At 46.3% G+C, this 19,851-nt stretch overlaps 1 protein-coding gene across 1 annotated transcript in view; it reads right to left on the bottom strand.

Annotated features, from left to right (window-relative positions):
• Positions 1-877: 877 nt before the first annotated feature.
• The window catches only part of TACC3 (transforming acidic coiled-coil containing protein 3), a 45,492-nt gene continuing 26,518 nt past the window's right edge, over positions 878-19,851 (bottom strand). Inside the window, exons 6-16 of the mRNA XM_069744895.1 lie at positions 18,432-18,624; positions 18,284-18,342; positions 18,031-18,155; positions 17,849-17,957; positions 16,860-17,006; positions 15,935-16,011; positions 15,309-15,352; positions 14,886-15,046; positions 2,044-2,150; positions 1,729-1,849; positions 878-1,031 (exon numbers count right to left, since the gene is read on the bottom strand). Coding sequence (XP_069600996.1) covers positions 966-1,031; positions 1,729-1,849; positions 2,044-2,150; positions 14,886-15,046; positions 15,309-15,352; positions 15,935-16,011; positions 16,860-17,006; positions 17,849-17,957; positions 18,031-18,155; positions 18,284-18,342; positions 18,432-18,624 — 1,209 coding nt within the window. The 3' untranslated portion in view covers positions 878-965. The remainder of the gene's footprint in view (positions 1,032-1,728; positions 1,850-2,043; positions 2,151-14,885; positions 15,047-15,308; positions 15,353-15,934; positions 16,012-16,859; positions 17,007-17,848; positions 17,958-18,030; positions 18,156-18,283; positions 18,343-18,431; positions 18,625-19,851) is intronic.

Here is a 19,851-nt window from a genome sequence, read left to right on the forward strand (position 1 = left end):
TACAGGAGGAGGAGGTGAGCTGTGACATCACCTATTGTGAATGGTGGATCCTGTGTTATCTACTGTATATAGAGGTGTTATCAGTCATTGTACAGGAGGAGGAGGTGAGCTGTGATATCACCTATTGTGAATGGTGGATCCTGTGTTATCTACTGTATAGAGGTGTTATCAGTCATTGTACAGGAGGAGGAGGTGAGCTGTGACATCACCTATTGTGAATGGTGGATCCTGTGTTATCTACTGTATATAGAGGTGTTATCAGTCATTGTACAGGAGGAGGTGAGCTGTGATATCACCTATTATGAATGGTGGATCCTGTGTTATCTACTGTATATAGAGGTGTTATCAGTCATTGTACAGGAGGAGGTGAGCTGTGACATCACCTATTGTGAATGGTGGATCCTGTGTTATCTACTGTATATAGAGGTGTTATCAGTCATTGTACAGGAGGAGGAGGTGAGCTGTGATATCACCTATTGTGGATCTTGTGTTATCTACTGTACATAGAGGGGATATTGGTCATTGTGGAGGTGGTCAGCCTATCAGTCACAGGGCCTAGAGTGAAAACTGCAGAGTATTTTTTGCCAATTCTTAGATTATGATGGTTGGGGGATGCATCTCGGCCTTATTTCCCCATCACTCTCCGCACAGCAGTTGAGGTCATCAGTATGGCGGACTTTTCCACATGCTGAGTCTTCGGAGTCCTCAGGTTTTACTGTGGCCGAATTCCACTATAGAGGCCGTGAATGACTTCCGAGGAGACAATGGGGCTTCAGCTCCGGGTGCAGCCTCAGTGTCTCATACTGTATATATTGTGCGTTTTCACCCAGCATGATGGACGGACGTCATTCACCATTAAATCACAAGCCTTAAAGGGTTAAATTAAAGTCCTATTTATTGGCACAAACATATAAAGAGACAAAACAGTGACAATTAAAACTAAACACAAACAAAAGTGCTGCACATCAAATCTTCTCCATCTTTAAGATCAGGTCATCGCAAATTTTCGTCAGTTCGTCGTTTTCTTTTGTCTGAAATTATAGAATATATTAAAGGGGTAATTAAAAAAAAAAAAATCTAAAGAAGGCCGGATCCAAGGTCCGTCCTCTGCCCGTATTCAGGCGCCCAAGTGTCACGAGCCAATCTGGACTCCTCAATCAGCAACGAAGCTGCAGATCATGCAATAAAAGCTGGTGTCCACTGTTAGCAGCCACATGCGGGTCAGGGCCACGCTTTATGTTCCCTTGTTGCAGCCATTTACTATAGAGCACAGTCAGCGGCCCACGGCAAGATGGCGGGAAAGTTCCCGCATGTGAATGACAGCACGTCCTTCAGTCAATGCCTCCATGAAGCAGCCAGGACCATAATCTAATCAGGAGGGCCGAAGGCGCTGCCAAAATGACCCTTTATTGCCCCAAGTTATGGCTGAGAAAGCCTGTGTGCACTAGAACCTCAGGGCAGAATCATTACTTGTAACACTACAAGTGATATGAATCCTCAGGTACCAGCACTCAACACTCCAAAATCAAGACCTAATAAAACTAGGCAGAGGACTGCTGCGGTCAGTGATTGGCTGCAGTGGTCAGGTGAGTGAACTGTGCTTCCAACCATCCATTGACCACTGCAGCCGATCACAGCCCATCATCTCCATTTCCTGTGTTGGCGGAGACCTCACAGTGGACTGCGCTGAATCCAGGAGGACACACACCCCCCTCAGTGAGCCCTCACCTTCTGCTCCAGGCTGCGCTCTAGGGACTGCGTCTTCATCTGCTCCTTCCGCAGTGCGGCCTGCAGAGCGGTCGCTTCGCCTTTGGCTTTGCTTCGCACCTGAGCAATTTCCTCATTAGCTCTAAAGAGGAGACGATGGTTACAATCCAATACTCGTGTGTATGTGCAGGATGAGGACGGTACAACCAAATCCATGAAAATAAAATTTTTTTGAAGAGCCAAAAGGTCTTTGTGGGATTGGGAACGAGGAAAGAAAATAAATGTGATACGTGCACTGTCCCAGAGACCGTCAATGGGGCGGATGCCATCACTTACCGGTTCAGCTTGTCTTCCGCGTGGGCCTTGAGGGCCTGATAGCGCTGCTCCTCTTTCTTTATCCTTGCAAGATAATCTTCAACGCATTTCTTCAGGGCCTCTTCATTCTAAGAGAAAAAAATAAAAAAAATTAAAAAAAAAAACACAGGTTAGGATGTTATCTGCAGATCCACCCCCGTTGGTCTTAACGCCTTTTCATATGGAGACACAAAAAAGGGTCCAACTCCGATAATACTTTCCTATGGAGGCTGGAGAGTTACACAACCACTTGGCGCTCTTCAGTGAGGGACAAACCGCCAATCTTACAGATAATAAAGATCCACACGTGCGCCTCTTAACATGTGACGTAATTATACATCATGGTCGAATAGTGGTTCCCAACCGATGACAAAGGTAGGTCATAGCGATCATGTGCTGCGGCGCCCCTGGCTGTTTAACCCCTAAAATGCCGTGATCAATATCAATCAACATTTATGAGGCTGGGGACCCAGGGTGCAGAGTCCCCCAATGAAGGCTCCAAGAATGATTTTACGGCGAGTACCAAAAATCTCTCTATTACTTCATTGGGTTTGGGGGGCGACGACACAGGTAACCATGGGATGTCCCAAATCAGTCCCTGAGGGTGGGATACCGTAAACGAAAAAATAAAAACGCTCGGACAGGGTGCAACCGCCGTTTGTAGCACCTTTCTACCCAGGCCTGCATCGGACGAGGCATGGGTATGAAACTTTTAGAACCTCACGAAAGTATTCAAAGATAACCAGGTCGCAGGCTTACAAATCTGCGAAGCAAAGCCCTGGTGACAAACTGCCCATGAAGCCCCCCACCGATCGGGTGGAGTGAGCCCGTACCCCCGGAGGATGTCTGTTCTGAACGCAATATGCCTCTAGTATCACCAAACTAATTCATCGGGGGAGATGGTGGACTTGGAAGCTCCTTACGACGACCCTCAGAAATGACAAACAAGGTATAAGACTGACAACAAAAAAAAAAAAAAGTATTTGAGAGCTAGATCAGAACAGCTCTGACCAAATCCGGCTTGGAGAGACTTCTCCAGGGGATGGACTGGATAGGGACAGGACGAAGGAAGGACAATTTCTTCATTTACGTGGAATGAAGAGACCACTTTAGGCAAGAAGGAAGGAACGGATCTGAGAACACTTTGTCCTGATGTAGGATAAGGAAAGGGAAAACGGCAGGATAGTGCAGTGAATTCAGTGACTCTACTGATGGACGCAATGGCAACTAAAAAGGGCAATTTTCCTGAATGGGTTCAAAAGGAGAGCACTGAAGAGCGCCGAGAACAAGGTTAAGATCCCACGGTTCTACCGAAGGACGATAAGGGAATGCCAGGTGAGCATCTCCTTGAAGGAAAGTCTTATCCTGGGGACGAGGCCAGATTTTCCTGAAAGAAACAAAAAGCACAGAGACTTTGCCCTTAAGGGTACTGAGTGCGAGACCCGAGTCGAGACCAGAATGGAAGGAAGGGAAAACGACATAGGCAGAGAATAGTTTTCCTCACTCCATCGGAAGAAGGCTTTCCAGCATCTGTGATAAATACACGAGGAGGCTGGTTTCCTTGCATTAATCATGGTCTGAATGACCTGATGGAAAAAAGCGGCCTCCGTCAGAACTGTGGCCTCAACGGCCATGCCATTAAAATTCAGAGACCATGAGTTCTGGTGGTGGAGGGGGCCTTGTGAGAGCAAAGCTGAATGGTCTGGAAGCCTCCATGGGACGTCCAAGAGCATGTATACCAGCTCTGCGTACCAGGCCCTTCTGGGCCAGTCTGGAGCTACCAAATTTACTCCCGGGAATCATAGGGAAAGGTGGAAAAAAGTAGGGCAGCTGAAAATGGGAGCACGGAATCACTAGAGTGTTGGAATCGATGGCTAGAGGGTCACGTGACCCGACTACAAACTGAGGCACCTAGTGGTTCATCCGAGACGCCATAAGATCGACGTCCGGGGTGCCCCATCTTTGACACATCAGGTCGAAGACGGTAGTGTTAGGGTCTCGCATCAGGCGAGTGGTCTTAACGACTTAAGTCAGCTGCCCATTTGTTGACCCCTGGTATCTGGACAGCTCAGATCGTGGGAACATAACGTTCCGCACAGACTAGAATCTTTGTTACCTCTGCCATAATTAGTTTGCTGCACATCCCCCCCCCGATGATTTGAGTATGCCACAGCAGTGGTGTTGTAAATGACGAAAGCTAGCACTCGAAAGCTAGCACTAAGAATAGCCTGCCCAGATCTCAATTCAAAAGAGTATCCAGAATTGTTTCCAATCCAGTAGTCAGGACAAACAGGATCCAGGAGATGACCAACAAATTCAAAGCTCGGAATTATCCCACTAACCTCCTTGACACAGAGTCCTCTCGGGTGCTCAATGAGACAGAAAATGCTATTATTACTCCACACAAAAGTCCTAGACTCCCCTTCGTACATAGCCACCACCCTACCATGCAGAAAATACACAACCTCATCCGGGGACATTGGCCACTATTGAACAAGGCCTATCCCAATATCCCAATTTTTAAGGATCCCCCACTTATGTGTACTAGAAGACCCAGAAACATCCGTGATAGGGTAGTACGAGCCGATCTGGGCACCTCTAAGACATCGATTACTATGACTCTCACGGGACAAAAACGTACAGGAACCTTCCCCTGCCTCAATTGCACATGCTGTTCAAATATAATAAAGGGCAACGAAATAGTGCATCCCCGAACAGGTAAATCATACCACATCAAGGATTATTACACGTGTAACACTAATTTCGTTGTCTATATTATCAAATGTCCCTGTGGACTATTATATGTAGGGGAAACAACACAAACAATTAGAGAACGCATATCTAGCCACAAATCCACAATTCGTTGTGAGAAACTGTGGCTCCCCCTCCCCTTCAAGGAAGCTAAACACAGTGTGGCCCAATTGCGCTTTCAGGTTGTAGAAAAGGTTCCTCGCCCCAGAAGAGGGGGCAACCACGTGAAATTATTGAAACAACGTGAAACATTCTGGATCTACACTCTCGATACCCTATACCCACACGGTCTGAACCGAGAAATGGATTGGCTAACTTGATTTCATTTTTTATGTAGATCAACTGACCTTTCGCACTTGCAATACCCGCAACTTGTACGTCTATGACGGTAAGACGCATACCCTTCCAATTTTAATTTTTCATCATTTTATTTTTCATTTTCTATTTTTATTATTATTTTTTTATTATTTTTATTTTCCCCAAAAATATTCCTTTTCATAAAATCCCCTATTTTTTTTCTTTTTCTTTTTTTCTTTTTTTTCCTTTTTTTCAACTTTTCATTTTTTTCATTATTTTTGATGTTTCATCATTTTTCATTATTTTCATTAGTTGCATTATTCCCATTAGTTCATCATTTATTTCACTCTTTTACTATCTTTATTTTCTTGTTCTTAGACCTATACCCCATATTGTTCTCACTAGGTTTAATTATTTTCCTCCCTTCCTCTTCTGTTTGGACTCCTACCATTGAAGAAAAAAAATGTATACACATATTTGTTGGTGATTTATTATTTATAAATTGTTTACAGTTGTGTACTCCAGGGATCATGCTCACAATACTCACTATATGGTGACTATTTGTGCTTTCATACATGTCACCCCCATGTTAGGGACACACCAATACCACACGTGACTACGCAAACCTTGCCTACTACCCTGTAAGCCCCTGCCTCCGTCATTCATTTGACACCCCTCTCTGCGCAGGCGCTGACTACCATTATCTCCATGGAGGCGCCGCCATCAAAGCACAACGCACAGGCGCCGTTCTGAATTAGGCAACACTAGCTGTGTGATTCCCACTGCGCAGGCGCCGCCACCGATGCGTTACACGCAGGCGCTGTCCTGCATTAAGGCAACACTAGCTGTGTGATTCCCACTGCGCAGGCGCCGCCACCGATGCGTTACACGCAGGCGCTGTCCTGCATTAAGGCAACACTAGCTGTGTGATTCCCACTGCGCAGGCGCCGCCACTGATGCGTCACACGCAGTCGCAGCTTCTCCCTCCTTGTTACAGCGTTCAGCCTCCCACTAGTGCGCTCTGCGCAGGCGCCCGTGTACCATCGCATATCCGGTCACATGACCGGCGGGAGCCTTATTTAAGCAGGGAGACAGATAGGATTAGCAGCCTCCCCTCTGCCTAGACACGGACAGTGTCGGCACACCACACCTACGCTGGCTCTGCTTCCCAGGATCTGCTACCCAAGGATGTATGACAGCATTGTCCCTTCAGATAAGTAGTGGCTCTATTTACTCTGATTCTCAAACCCTCTTCCCTTTTCACAGCGCTATTATCTGCTGATCTCCTCGGGACACCTTATAGTACACAGGGACCTTGTTACCTGACACATTCATAGATTTAAACAGGTACTATCCTCTTTTCTTTCCTGTATACATGTGGATATCTGGCGACACCTCATTCCTGGTGTCTTACACTCTACTTTCCTCTACAGCCGCATGCAATTTTCATTCCCAAGCTGGGACAACGTTCGCAGTACCTTGACAGGTATAACGTTTAGACCATGCCTCTTTATGACGATCATTCCACCATGTCTGTAGTTTCCTATGTTACATAATCTAACACAAGAGATAGCTTCCTGCCCTAAGGTCCATTGAGTGTGTTTAGTCCTTCCAGGTTCCACCACATAGTACCATACTGCCCCTATACAGCTTTTGGTCGTACCTTACATTATATTGTTCCTTGCAGGCACCTCTGACTGGGTCCCCCACCAAAATTATCCTAGCCGTCCAGTACTCTAAATAATTCACCACAAGTATATTCTCTGGGTATGTTCATTGTTCTTATCCGTCAGCATACTTTGTTTTGTTTTCTACCTCCGCCCTACCTGCCTTACTTGTTTTTACCTTTGCCCAATATGCCTCATTGGGACCACAGGGTACAGTTACCCTCCTCTTGCTTTCTTGGTGGAATTCAGTCTATGTTTTTTATCTTTTTGATCGGACCTCTTCAACATTACTCCGTTGACATGCATTCGCCCAAATGTGTATATACTTTTGTTATTTGTATATATGTATATTTATATTTGTATATTGTCTGATTTTTGCTTCTCTTTTTTGTTTAACCGCAGCGATATTGTGAACAAGGCCACGAGTTGGCCGAAACGTTATTTTGCCTATCGCTTCAACATGAACTTTCACTTGTGAATAAAACTTTACACTTGTTCAAGCAACTTCAATATACGAGTGCAGTGATTTCTTCATTCTACAGCAGTGGTGTTGGTTGTCAGATTGGATGCGGACTGGGTGACCTGCAGGGCAGGTCTGACAGTGACAAAGGAAAGAAATCAACCTGATCAACAGATTGATGGGGAGCGTGGCCTCCTGGGAAGTCCAGCGACCTTGTGCTGCATGATGTAGGGGAAGGAAAACACACACTCAAAAGGAGACTGGCATTGGTGGCAACTACCCACCAGCGGAGAGGAAAGAAGATTTTCCAGTGTACAATAGAGGAGGAGAGAGTCAACCATGTTAAAGACTGCCTCACCCCAAGAGGCAGCAGAATGGGCCGATCCATATAAGCGGACCTCTTGTCCCAAGCACACAAGAGGGCCAGCTGATGGGGATGGGTATGGAACTGGGCAAAGGGCACAGCCTCCATGGCAGAAACAATCTTCCCCAGGACGCTCATGCAGAGATGGTGGGATTGTGGAGATGTGCATTTTAGAGCATGGATCCCCTTGACCAAGGAAAAAGTCTCCCCTGGAAGGAAGACATTGGCTTGAATTGTGTCGAATCTCATGCCAAGAAACACCAGGCGCTGAGCTAGGGTCAGGGAGGACTTCACCCTGTTGACTATCCAGCCAAGAGCATCCAAGAAGATCTGGAAACTCAGACAGCAGTCACAGGAAGACGGCCCCTTGTTCAACAGATCGTCCAGGTAGGGGACTATGAGAATCCCCTTGGAACAAAGGATGGCCATAACCGTTGCCATGACCTTCGTGAACACTCTGGTGGCAGAGGCCAAGCTGAAGGGAATGGCTGTGAATTGATAGTGTTTCTCCTGGGTAGCAAAACGGAGAAAACTCAAGTGCTGGTCACAGACAGGAGTGTGAAGATAAGTGTCCTGAATGTCCACAGAGCAAAGGAACTCTTGGCTCCATGGAGGCGATAACCGAACGTAGGGACTCCAACCGGAAATTATGGATCCGAACAAGAAAGTTCAGCTGCTTTAGATCCAGAATCAGACGGAGCGATGCATCCTTCTTTGGTGCCACGAAGGTATTGGAGTTAAACCCTGAAAAGCAGGGGTGTCAAACTGCATTCCTCGACTGCTGCAAACAGGTCATGTTTTCAGGATTTCCTTGCATTGCACAGGTGATATTTTAATCACCTACACACAATGATTACAGCGCCTTGTGCAATGCTAAGGAAATCTTGAAAACACGCATGGTTTGAGGCCCTCAAGGAATGCAGTTTGACACCCCTGCTGAAAAGAGTTTATGCGAGGGAACGGGCACGATAACTCCTGTCCATAGAACGGAGGAGACTGCCTGAAGAGAACCTGGAACCTGAGCCGGGAGTCTTGGTGGACGAGAATGGAAGAAAAGTCTTCCTGGAGGTATAAAGTAGACTACCAAATACCCTGTTATTTACATCTTTTACTAGCACTTGCGGATTACTGCAAACATTTTTTCAAACTGAGTGTTTTTGGTTTTACCATTCTCTTTTGTGTCATAAAGTAGACTTTGTAGCCTGAAGTCAACGTCTCTGACTCAGATGTTGTTGACCACTAACAACCAGGCATACGGGAAAACTAGAAGCCGACCTCCCACCCTGGAGAAATTCCCGGGAGGGGGTAACCTGTCAAGTTGAAGAAAACCTGTTGGAACAAGACACAGAGTTTGGCGGATCGACCCCTTGGACAAAAGGCAGCGGTCCTGGCGGGAAGAAGTCCCTGGGGGAGAAGAGGGCTGAAGGAGCGAAACTGGAGAGATAGTTTCCTATTGCATGCCACCAGTAGTATCCAAGAGTATTTGATCCAGCTCGGATCCAAACAGTCTAGAACCTTGGATGGCAACGATGTTGGAAGCCCAGGCAGAACTAGCCACATCAAAGGAGGCTGCAGCAGATATTTGCCAGCGTGGGCGAACTGGCCTGCCAAATCAGCCAGCTCATCTGGTGGAGCTGCTGTAAGGATACCCTGACTAAGCATTCTTGCCCAGGCAGAAATAGACTTTGCTACCGAGGAAGAAGCACAAATGGGACAGAGGCACCGGCTGTGTCAAAAGCAGACTTGGCCAAGGATTCTGCCTGTCTGTAGAATCCTTAAGAGAAACACCATCCTGCAAGAGACCGGCAGATCCACGGTAGGGGTGTCCATTTACTAATGATATCCAGACTGAATGGATAATGAACATCCAGCTGCTTCCTCCCTAGGAAGCCATTCTCAGGGTGCTCCCAATGCTTGGACACAATTTCACCAAATTCCCCGTGGTTGTAAAACGTCCAGGAGGAACGTTTATTCTCATTTGAAGACCGAGTGCTCCTGGACAGGGGCCTCATCATTAACATTAAGGATCTGCGCAATGGCCAAAATAAGGCTATCAACCATATCTTGTAATTTTAAGTTCTGACCCACATAAGAATAAAAATCTGACAAGGAATCTACATCAGACCCCAGAGCCGCCTCAGAAGAGGAGTCATGGGATAAGGAGGGCATTCTGGAGGATGTAGAGGGGCCCGAAGAGCTGGTCAGAGCTCACTTTCTTGATGTAACCCCTGATCTGTTATGAGGGATGCGATCAGGTGCATGCGAATCACCGTGAGGTGGTCGGAGTACTGGTGGTGTCAGACGGCTTTGGTAGTCGCTCTAGGACCTGGACCAGAGACTGACACCTTGGTCAGGAATTGATTGCAACATAGCAGCAGCCCACTCCAGAAGAGGGAGTGCTCTCATCCCAGACAGTGGGGGACTCCGGAGATGCAGGCAAGGCAGACGGGCTGCAAGACTGACAAAAGGTGAGGGCTGACCAGAGAGACGCTTCTTACAGAAGCAGGTTTCAGAGGGCAGAGGAGAGTCTCCCTAGAGTGGGAGCTTTGCAGAAACTGCTGCAGAGCCTACCCCAATGTCAGCTACGATCCAGCTGAGGCAGCGTGGTAGGCTGTGTCTTCCTGCAGGTTGTGTCTCCACAGACTTGTGGATGAAAGGAGCATTGAATGCAGACCGATACAGGCTGCAGAGCAAAGATGGAGGAAACCAAACGCTGCGGGAGGCGTGGTCAGCCCATACGCCGGCAGGTGATGCGATGCAAGGAGCCCGCCCATTGATTGTGCGGGCGTGGTTGAGGAGAAAAGGCCTTGTGATGGGCCTAAAAACGAGTGAGGAATATGCGTGCTGCTGACACCATCACGAGGGCATGGCCCAGAAACGTTGGGACAGAGATAAAGACAAGATTTAATATGACAGAAAGCGTGCGATCTAAAAGAAGCGTGGTGAGTGGCCGTAAACGAAGTGCCAAACACTGCCATTAAGTCTAGCTGGGCAGCGTGGCGCATAGGCGCCAGCGCTGAGTGAGACCGCTGGGGGAACAGGGACATACCTGAAAAGCGAGTCCCAAATCCTTCTTCGCCCCCTGAGGATAACATCAGGAGCACCTGGGTAAGAGAAGGTCACTGGAATAATGTATCCTCCTTCCTGCACCGTCCAGAAGGTGCAGAGGACAGTGTCAACCCGCTAATAAGTCAGGGGAAGGCCACCACACCGAGGAGAGGGGAAAAAGGCTAGGACCGGCCACCGTAAATCACCCTGAAGCACTGTAAGGTGACAGGGATTAGGTCCTGCCCTGCGGGTCCAAGAGTGGGTGATACCACTCTGCCCTCTCGGTCGCAATATAGTGGGAAAACCAGGGTGAGGTTTTCCTTTTTTTTCTGCATAGTGTCAGCCTCCTAGCGACAGCAGCATATAGCAATGGTTACCAGTGTCTCCCAATGAAGAAAAAAAAAACACAAAGATTGCAGTAAGGCTCGGGAACATTTATCCTGCGCTCTGCACTGAGCGCTTACACAGGGGTTTCCGTGTATATCTCTAAAATATGCGATTTGGACGGAGCCCTCAACAAAATATTCCCTATAATGAGGCAGATGGCGGCATTGTGAACGCAGTCTGACCAGTGATCCGGCGTTGTCTCATTTTAGGTGTGCACAAAAGTGCCGTCAGCCACAGTTTTGTGCACTTCTGAAAAAGGACACTGCTGAACTGAGGAAAGACGGAGTCCAGAGTAATTCTGCTGCCACATAGTCGTGAGTGGCTCCCTCGGGGGTTTCATCTGAATAATGTCACTTGGAGATTTAGATGGAAATCCCAAAAGTGCTCAGAGTAGAGCGCAGGATAAATGTGATCTTAAATGTTAAAATTTTCCCAATAAAAGCAATTCCCCACTCTGGTCCACCATCTGCATCTGTCAAATATAATATAGGGGGGCTTCCATGTTACTGGTTTAACAAAGCCTCTGTAAAGAGAATGACTCCTCGCCCCTCAAAAGAAATTCAGCAAATTCTGTGCTCCTAAATCTAAATGTTCTCCCTTCTGAGCCCCAGTGTGTCTAAACAACATTTAGAGTCCAAATATTTGGCATTTCTGTACTGATGAGAACCCGCCTAATTTACGGGTGCGTGTCTCCAGAAGCATGAGCTGGGCACAACCACGTACTGGTCACTACAAAGGCAGTTTGCAATTTTCACTCCGCAACAGCCAATGCTGCTTGTTTCTGGAAAACAGCCATGGAGTTCAAAATAAATAAAAATTATAAAATAAAAATTGGCATTACACCTGTAGATTTACCCCTTTGAGAATTTAATTTCCAAAATGGGGTCACTTGAGGGGGTATTCTGGTCTATCACTTAGGGGCTCTGTTGTGAAATTTCTGGTGTTTTGGCACCCCAGAGGTTCTGCCAATGTGACATGGCACCCTCAAACCACTACCACAAAATCTGATCTCCAATATGGTGCCTCTTCTCTTATAAACTTTGCACTGTGCCTCAAAAGTAGTTTCTCCCCCCCCCCCCCCCATATTGGAATTAATTGTGCTCTGAGAAATTGCACAACAAACTATACGGTCCATTTACTCCTGTTACCCTCGTGGGGTGCAGTTTTTAGAATGGTGTCACTTTGGATATTTTCAGTCATATAGGCCCCTCAAAGTCACTTAAAAAAATGACGTAGTACTTAAACGGTTTTGTAAATATTGCTGGAAGAATGAGAAAATAGTTGAACTTTTAAGCTTTCTAACAGAAGGAAAAAAAAAATTATGTTTCAAAAATGATGCAGATGTAAAGGAGACATGTGAGAAATGTGATTAATGTACCATTTAGTGTGACAACTCCGATTTAACCCCTTCACAACATTGCCCTTTTCCGTTTTTTTGCGCTCTTGTTTTTCGCTCCCCTCCTTCCCAGAGCCAGAACTTTTTTATTTTTCCGTCAATACGGCCATGTGAGGGCTTATTTGTTGCGGGACAAGTTGCACTTTTCAACAACATCATTGGTTTTAGCATGACGTCTACTAGAAAACGGGAAAAAAAATTCCAAGTGCAGTGAAATTGCAAAAAAAAAGTGCAATCCCACACTTGTTTTTTTGTTTGGCTTTTTTGCTAGGTTCACTAAATGCTAAAACTGACCTGACATTATGATTCTCCAGGTCAGTACGAGTTCATAGACACCTAACATGACTAGGTTACATTTTATCTAAGTGGTCAAAAAAAATAAAATTGCGCAATCTTCCAATATCCGCAGCGTCTCCATTTTTCAGGATCTGGGGTTGGTTGAGGGCTTATTTTTTGAGTACCGAGCTGGTGTTTTTAATGATACCATTTTGGTGCAGATATGTTCTTTTGATCGCCCGTTATTACATTTTAATGCAATGTCGTGGCGACCAAAAAAAACGTAATTCTGGCGTTTCGAATTTTTTTCTTGCTACGCCGTTTAGCGATCAGGTTAATCTTTTTTTTATTGATCGATCGGGCGATTATGAATGCGGCAATACCAAATATGTGTAGGTTTGACTTTTATTGTTTTATTTTTTCATATTTTTTAAAACTTTTTTTTTTTTTTTACTTTTGCCATGCTTCAATAACCTGGCACCCCTGGATCGACTCCGCTACATAGGAGTAATCATCAGATCATCTGCTATGTAGCTGAATTGCAGGGCGGCGCTCACAGCAGGCCTGCATCAGTAACCATAGAGGTCTCAAGAACCTCTATGGTTACCATCCTGACACATCGCTGACCGGGAGCGCCGGTTAAATGCTGCTGTCAGAGTTTGACAGCAGCATTTAACTGGTTAATAGCGGCAGGTGAACCGCGATTTCACCCGCCGCTATTGCGGGCACATGTCAGCTGTTCAAAACAGCTGACATGTCCAGGCTTTGAGGTGGGCTCAGCGCCGGAGCCCACATCAAAGCAGGGGACCAGACCTCTGCAGTAATAGTACGGCTGAGGTTGGGAAGGGGTTGGTAGTTAAAAAAAAAAAAAAAAATATGAGACGTTTGGAAACTGTAAAGTCTGCCATATTTTCACAAATGCAAAAAATACCATTCTAAATTTACCTCTACCATAAAGTACAATGTGCCACGAATAAACAGTCTCAGAATCGGTGGGATCCGTTGAAGCTTTCCAGCGTTATTACCACAAAGTGACAGTGGTCAGAGTTGTAAAATTTGACCTAGTCAGGAAGATTAAAGGGAACCTGTCACCCCGTTTTTTCAGATTGAGCTATAAATACTGTTAAATAGGGCCTGCGCTGTGCGTTACTATAGTGTATGTAGTGTACCCCGATTCCCCACCTATGCTGAGAAATACATTACCAAAGTCGCCGTTTTCGCCTGTCAATCAGGCTGGTCAGGTCGGGAGGGCGTGTTCACAGCGCTGGTTCTTCCTCAGCTTTACGTTGGTGGCGCAGTGGTGTCCGCATGTTTAGGTGACTAATCCACTGTGGGCACGTGAACAAGCAGCGCGCGATCTGCGCTGTCATCCCTTTCGTCGGTGGGGGCGGCCATCTTCCTGGGGCCGCGCGTGCGCAGATGGAGTGCTCTGCTGCACGGGGCTTCAGGAAAATGGCCGCGGGATGCCGCGCGTGCGCATTAGAGATCGCGGCGGCCATTTTCCCAAAGCCGAGTTTGCATCTCGGCTTTGGGAAAATGGCCGCCGCGATCTCTAATGCGCACGCGCGGCATCCCGCGGCCATTTTCCTGAAGCCCCGTGCAGCAGAGCACTCCATCTGCGCACGCGCGGCCCCAGGAAGATGGCCGCCCCCACCGATGCAAGGGATTACAGCGCAGATCGCGCGCTGTGTCTTCACGTGGGCGCAGGGAATTCGGACCTTGGACATGCGCACACCACTACGCCACCAACGGAAAGCTGGGGAAGAAAAGAGCGCTGTGAACACGCCCACCTGACCAGACCAGCCTGATTGACAGGCGAAAACGGCGACTTTGGTAATGTATTTCTCAGCATAGGTGGGGAATCAGGGTACACTACATACACTATAGTAACACACAGCGCAGGCCCTATTTAACAGTATTTAAAGCTCAATCTGAAAAAACGGGGTGACAGGTTCCCTTTAAAAACAGGCTCGGGGGTGACGGGTTAATGCATTCAGGATCTCTTAATGAAGGAAGGAGCGGTGGGTTACGACTGTTCGTGTACCCCACTGGTCTTATCGAATTGACCCCATGGTCTTTAGGGGAGTAGAGAACGGGGACCACATAATTGTGTCCTAATGTAAAGTGCAGCACATTATTTCAGGGGGTTACTGCAGGCGGAGGAGGCCCAGGGGTTACCTTGCGATATCCTTCCAGAACGTCCTTCTGCTTCTCAAATCTTTTGAAGAGCTCGGAAAAAGACTTCTCCATGGAGTTGAGGTCCATCTGCACCTGCTGCTTCTCCTCCACCGCTTTGTGCAGTTCTTGTTTGCTCAGCTCCTTCTGTCTTTGTGAATCCTCTGCAGAAGAGAAGACGTCATTGCCACAAGTGGTTACATGTAAAGACCCAAGAAAGGTGAGACCAATATTGGAGGAAAAAGGGGGCAACAGCAGGGGCTGGAGGGGACCTTCTATACAGGATTGCAGGGTCTGGACCGCACCAATTAATACAACCGAGGGCCGAGTCCCAGAACCAAGTGCAGCTACATCGGGACATACAACGCGGTCCTAGGAGGAGCGTCATCTCGGACCACAAGAAATCCACTTTACATTCATACGCACCCAGCATCTGTGTGATTGTGCTCTCAAACTCGGAAACGATTTTCCTAAAACAAGAAAATAAAAAGGGAACAGATTTAGATAAACACATCCATTAATATGAATAATAATTTCCTATATATTTGCCAAAAGGAGGCAGAGAATTTATAAAATAAAAAAAAAAACAAAAAAAACAAAACAAAAACACCCTTTGCTTCCAGCCACCTAACCCATCAGCAGCAGAGGAGCTCAGGCTGTCGACCATTTAACTGCTGCTATCAATCAGCAACTTTTACATAGAATGCTGGCAGGTGAGCGCAACAACTCACGATCACCCCGATCCCTTGTTATGCACTTACAGGGCGCCAATGAGTTATCAAGGGGACGGGGGGACTGAGTCATGCTGAAGACCCTCATAGTTGCCATCTTGGTACTCCTGTGAAGCCAAACCACAGGCTGCAGTCCTATAGAAGACCATGACTTCTACTCTACATATAGATTATGTATATTGGTTTTATTTCCATAAGTGATTTGTAACCGACTGCTTGTAACAATTATATATTTCATAAAATGGTGCAAAGCTGCTGAACATGTGCATTAAGCGCCAATCTTGACGAATCGGGCCCTTTGGCTTCTTCTCCTAAACTTACCCCATTTCTAAATATTCCAAGTAAAGTTTCTTATGTTTATTCTTCCATTCCACAACTTCTAAGTCTTTCGCTTGAACCTAAATCCGTGAAATAAAATTTTTTTTAATAAAAAATAGAAATACACAAGCATATCTACAGCCGTTTAGTGTATAGTCAGAGTCCGTCCCGTTTATCTGAATGGAGGAGTTTCTGCTTTGTGTGTGGATTGCTGCGAGATCCAGTCACATCAATGAGTTAGCGGCGGACATTTATGAAATATATTAATTAAAAATAAAATCTATTATATGAGAATATGCTCAAAACATGGATGATACCTGGTACACTCCAAGAACAGTGAAACATGTAGGGAAAAAAATAAATAAATGAAACCCCCAAAAATTGTGTCACCGAGGCTTTATATATTTTTCCGGTGATGGAGCAGTGTCAGGGATGGATTTATGTGGCCTCCTGTAGATTTTTTACTACTACAATTTTGAGGAAATAAAATAAAATACACAATTTAATGCAATCTTTGTGAAATTCCTCTAATCTGGCATCCAATAATCTATAAAACATCAATCCAGCAAATATCAGCAATAAAATTGTGTAATTTTCCTGCTGTTATTTGCTGGATTGCATCTGGTACTGTAACCGAGCAGTTTGATGTGTGGCTGCGCTGCAATACCAGAAAACCCGTGGACAGGAAATTCTATACCCGTACAGCTACATCGGGTTAAGAAAAAAAAAAAATTAAAAAAAAAAAGTCCGAAATGAAAAAAAAAAAACAAAAAAAACATTTTTTGCAGCAAGCGACCCCTAAAATCTGAAATGTCAGCGGCCTCCCGACTTTTGCATTGCCCGTGTTAAAGCCCAGCAGGACCCAGCTGTGGGGTCCAGAAACAGGACCTGGCTGCATTTTCTCCATAAATCAGGCGCAGTCACTCACCTCCAGCCTGACTTGCTCTATAGCGCCATCCATGTCCATCTGGCTGTATTTCAGCACTTCCACGATTGCCCCCACATCAGACGGCAGCAGGAAAGGGTCTGAGGGTGGCACAATGTTTATGGGGTCTGGAATTAAGGGAGCGTTGTCCTGTGGAGTAAGAAGACTGTACTGAGCTGGCTGTGGAGTGTAACCGGACACCATTGTGGAGCGGCTGCTGCCTAACCAAGTGCACGCTGCTATAGTGACAGGAGGCGACTGCTGCACCCGGAGGGAAGCCTCGCTGCAGGTACACGGGACTGAGGATGTAGGCAGGGTCACTGCTTGCTTCCTGTGCTGGCAGGCAGTGTGCGGCACATCAGAGCTCCAGCAAGTGCCTGAGAACGACTTTCATGGGCAGTTCTGTGAGCGGTGACTGTTGCCGCCTCTAGGACTGAAAGCCAGCAGCTCAAGGGAGGAAAAGTTAATTTTCTCCCAGTAGCCGCACTTTTAGTAAAGAGGCAAGGAAGGTCATTTACCTGAAGGTTAGTTTTTTCCCCCAAGGTGACAGATTAGGATATTGAGGAGCCATCCTTAGGATCTCAGGTCGGGTAGGGCACAGACACCCAGCACCTCCACCGATCAGCAGTTTTCAGCTCTGGATTAAAACTACACGGAGTCGAACAGCACAGCTCCATATACTGTAGTAGCCGTTCCCAGGTACGGCTCAGATCACATTCACTCCAATCAGAGCCGAGACATGGTACCCAGAAGTGACCACTTCCCAATGTATGGAGCTGTGGTGGGACGCCAGACCCTATCCAACCGGATATTGAGCTGGTCCGTAGACCGGTCATCAACAGCAAACCCAGAAATACCTTTAATGTCCAAGAAGGGAACACTTTAACGTCTACAACAAACTTGTTTAACAGGATCGACGCTGGCGTAACTTGCTGGCAGGCACCAAAAAAAAAAAAAAAAACCGCAGAACATTTTTGCAAAGTGTTACTCACAGAGATGGTGAAAGTCCCCAGGAGATCGAGTCCTCTAGGCTTTTCCTCATTTTCAAGGCACAGATTCACCGGAAATGACGGTTCAGGAAGAGATCCGAAGAGCTCAGTCCTGAAAGGGTAGAGTAGCGTTACGTGACGGCCTCACCTTACAGACGATGGCCACCGTATGGCACGTCCCTTACCCGCTCCTCAGCGGCACATCGCTCACTACGGCCGTGCCGGCAGCCGCAGACTTCTTGGGCGACTCTCTGAGCAGGGGGTCGAATTTCAGGTAGAGGGACTGCTTTCGGAGAGCAGATTCTTTGAACTACAAAAGACCAGGATGGGAGGAGGATTTTTTCGTAAATTCCATATGTCAGGACCGGCCAGACAGTAGCCGGGAAGGTCGTAAATAATTCACCGACAATGGGAATGGAGAAGTGACAGGAGACTTACTGAAGAGGAGCCGAAGTTCTCCAAATAGTCAATTTCTATCGGTTGGCCAAATCCTTCCACTGTAAGAGAAGGTAGACGACAGCGGTTACCCCGAGACGTCAACTAAGCAGCAAACGTTCATCTCGACAGAGCAACCAGCGCTCCTTACACTCGGTGGCGGGCTTGAAGTCAAACTCATCCGCGGACGTGAAGTCCATCTGAAGGGTGGCACCAAAATCTGAGTCCACTAATCCCACGTTAGGGGGCAGCGCATTATATTCCAGGGTCGCAAGAGTCTCGGGGGGGTTGCCTTCAGTAAGTGTAGCAGCCGGTTCCTTAGTCACAATCTTCGCATCATCAACCTGAGGAGACAACATGGGAAAACTTTAGGACACAGTTATAAGGATACCAGCAGACAACCCCACCAGCGGATTGCTCCACACTGGCTGCTTTCATGACCAGGGTGATTTTTCATTTTTTTCCTTGTTTCCTACCATTGTAGTAGAATTATTTTGTTTTTGCACGGTACGAGTTGCACCATAAAATGATCTCAGCAGTAAACATGCAGAAATAAGAATAAATAATAATAATAATAATAATAATAATAATAAGTATTTCTTAACTGGGTAAAAAGGAGGTGATTCAGGTTCATTTTTTTATTTATTTTTTTTAGGCCCCTTAATCAATGGATCACAGGTTTATACCTTATTTGACATTCCTTCTGTACACTACAATACGGGGGTCTTACAATAAATATCACTTAAACTGATGAATAATCAAAAAAAAAAAAAAATTTACACCTATTGGAAAGTTAGCTATTATACGGCAACATTTTCTACACCTAAATATGAACTCTACAAAACATGAGGTCAAAGTCCACCAACTAAAAACAAAAGTTTATTGAAGTATACCAAAAAGTGGCAAGAAACATCCATAAATATAATAAACTCAGACTCCGGTGACCAAGGAGCGAGGTCTGCACACATGATATAAGGAGGAACAGTATTCAGAAAGATTACCAGTAATTCATAGAATGGTTGTAATACTAAAAATGAGAAACTATTTTATGTGCATATCTATTCAGCCCTTTTGCAATGTTGCCCCTAAAAACGTGTGGTGGAAGCAATGACCTTCATAAGTCCCATGCTTAGTGACGGGACGTCCATCTATGTACAATCTATGTGTCACATGGCTGTCAGTATACACACACACACACACACACACACACACACACACACACACACACACACTGAAAGGTCGCAGAGGCTACAACACCATTAGCAAGAGGCGCCACTAACCAAACACCATGAAGGGAGAGGCACCACTAACCAAACACCATGAAGGAAGAGGCACCACTATCCAAACCACCATGTAGGAAGACGCGCCACTAACCAAACACCATGAAGGAAGAGGCGCCACTAACCAAACCACCATGAAGGAAGAGGCGCCACTAACCAAACCACCATGAAGGAAGAGGCGCCACTAACCAAACCACCATGTAGGAAGAGGCGCCACTAACCAAACACCATGAAGGGAGGCACCACTAACCAAAACACCATAAATGAAGAGGCACCACTATCCAAACCACC

Source organism: Ranitomeya imitator, chromosome 1 (assembly GCF_032444005.1).
Source record: "Ranitomeya imitator isolate aRanImi1 chromosome 1, aRanImi1.pri, whole genome shotgun sequence".
Classification (NCBI taxonomy): Eukaryota; Metazoa; Chordata; class Amphibia; order Anura; family Dendrobatidae; genus Ranitomeya; species Ranitomeya imitator.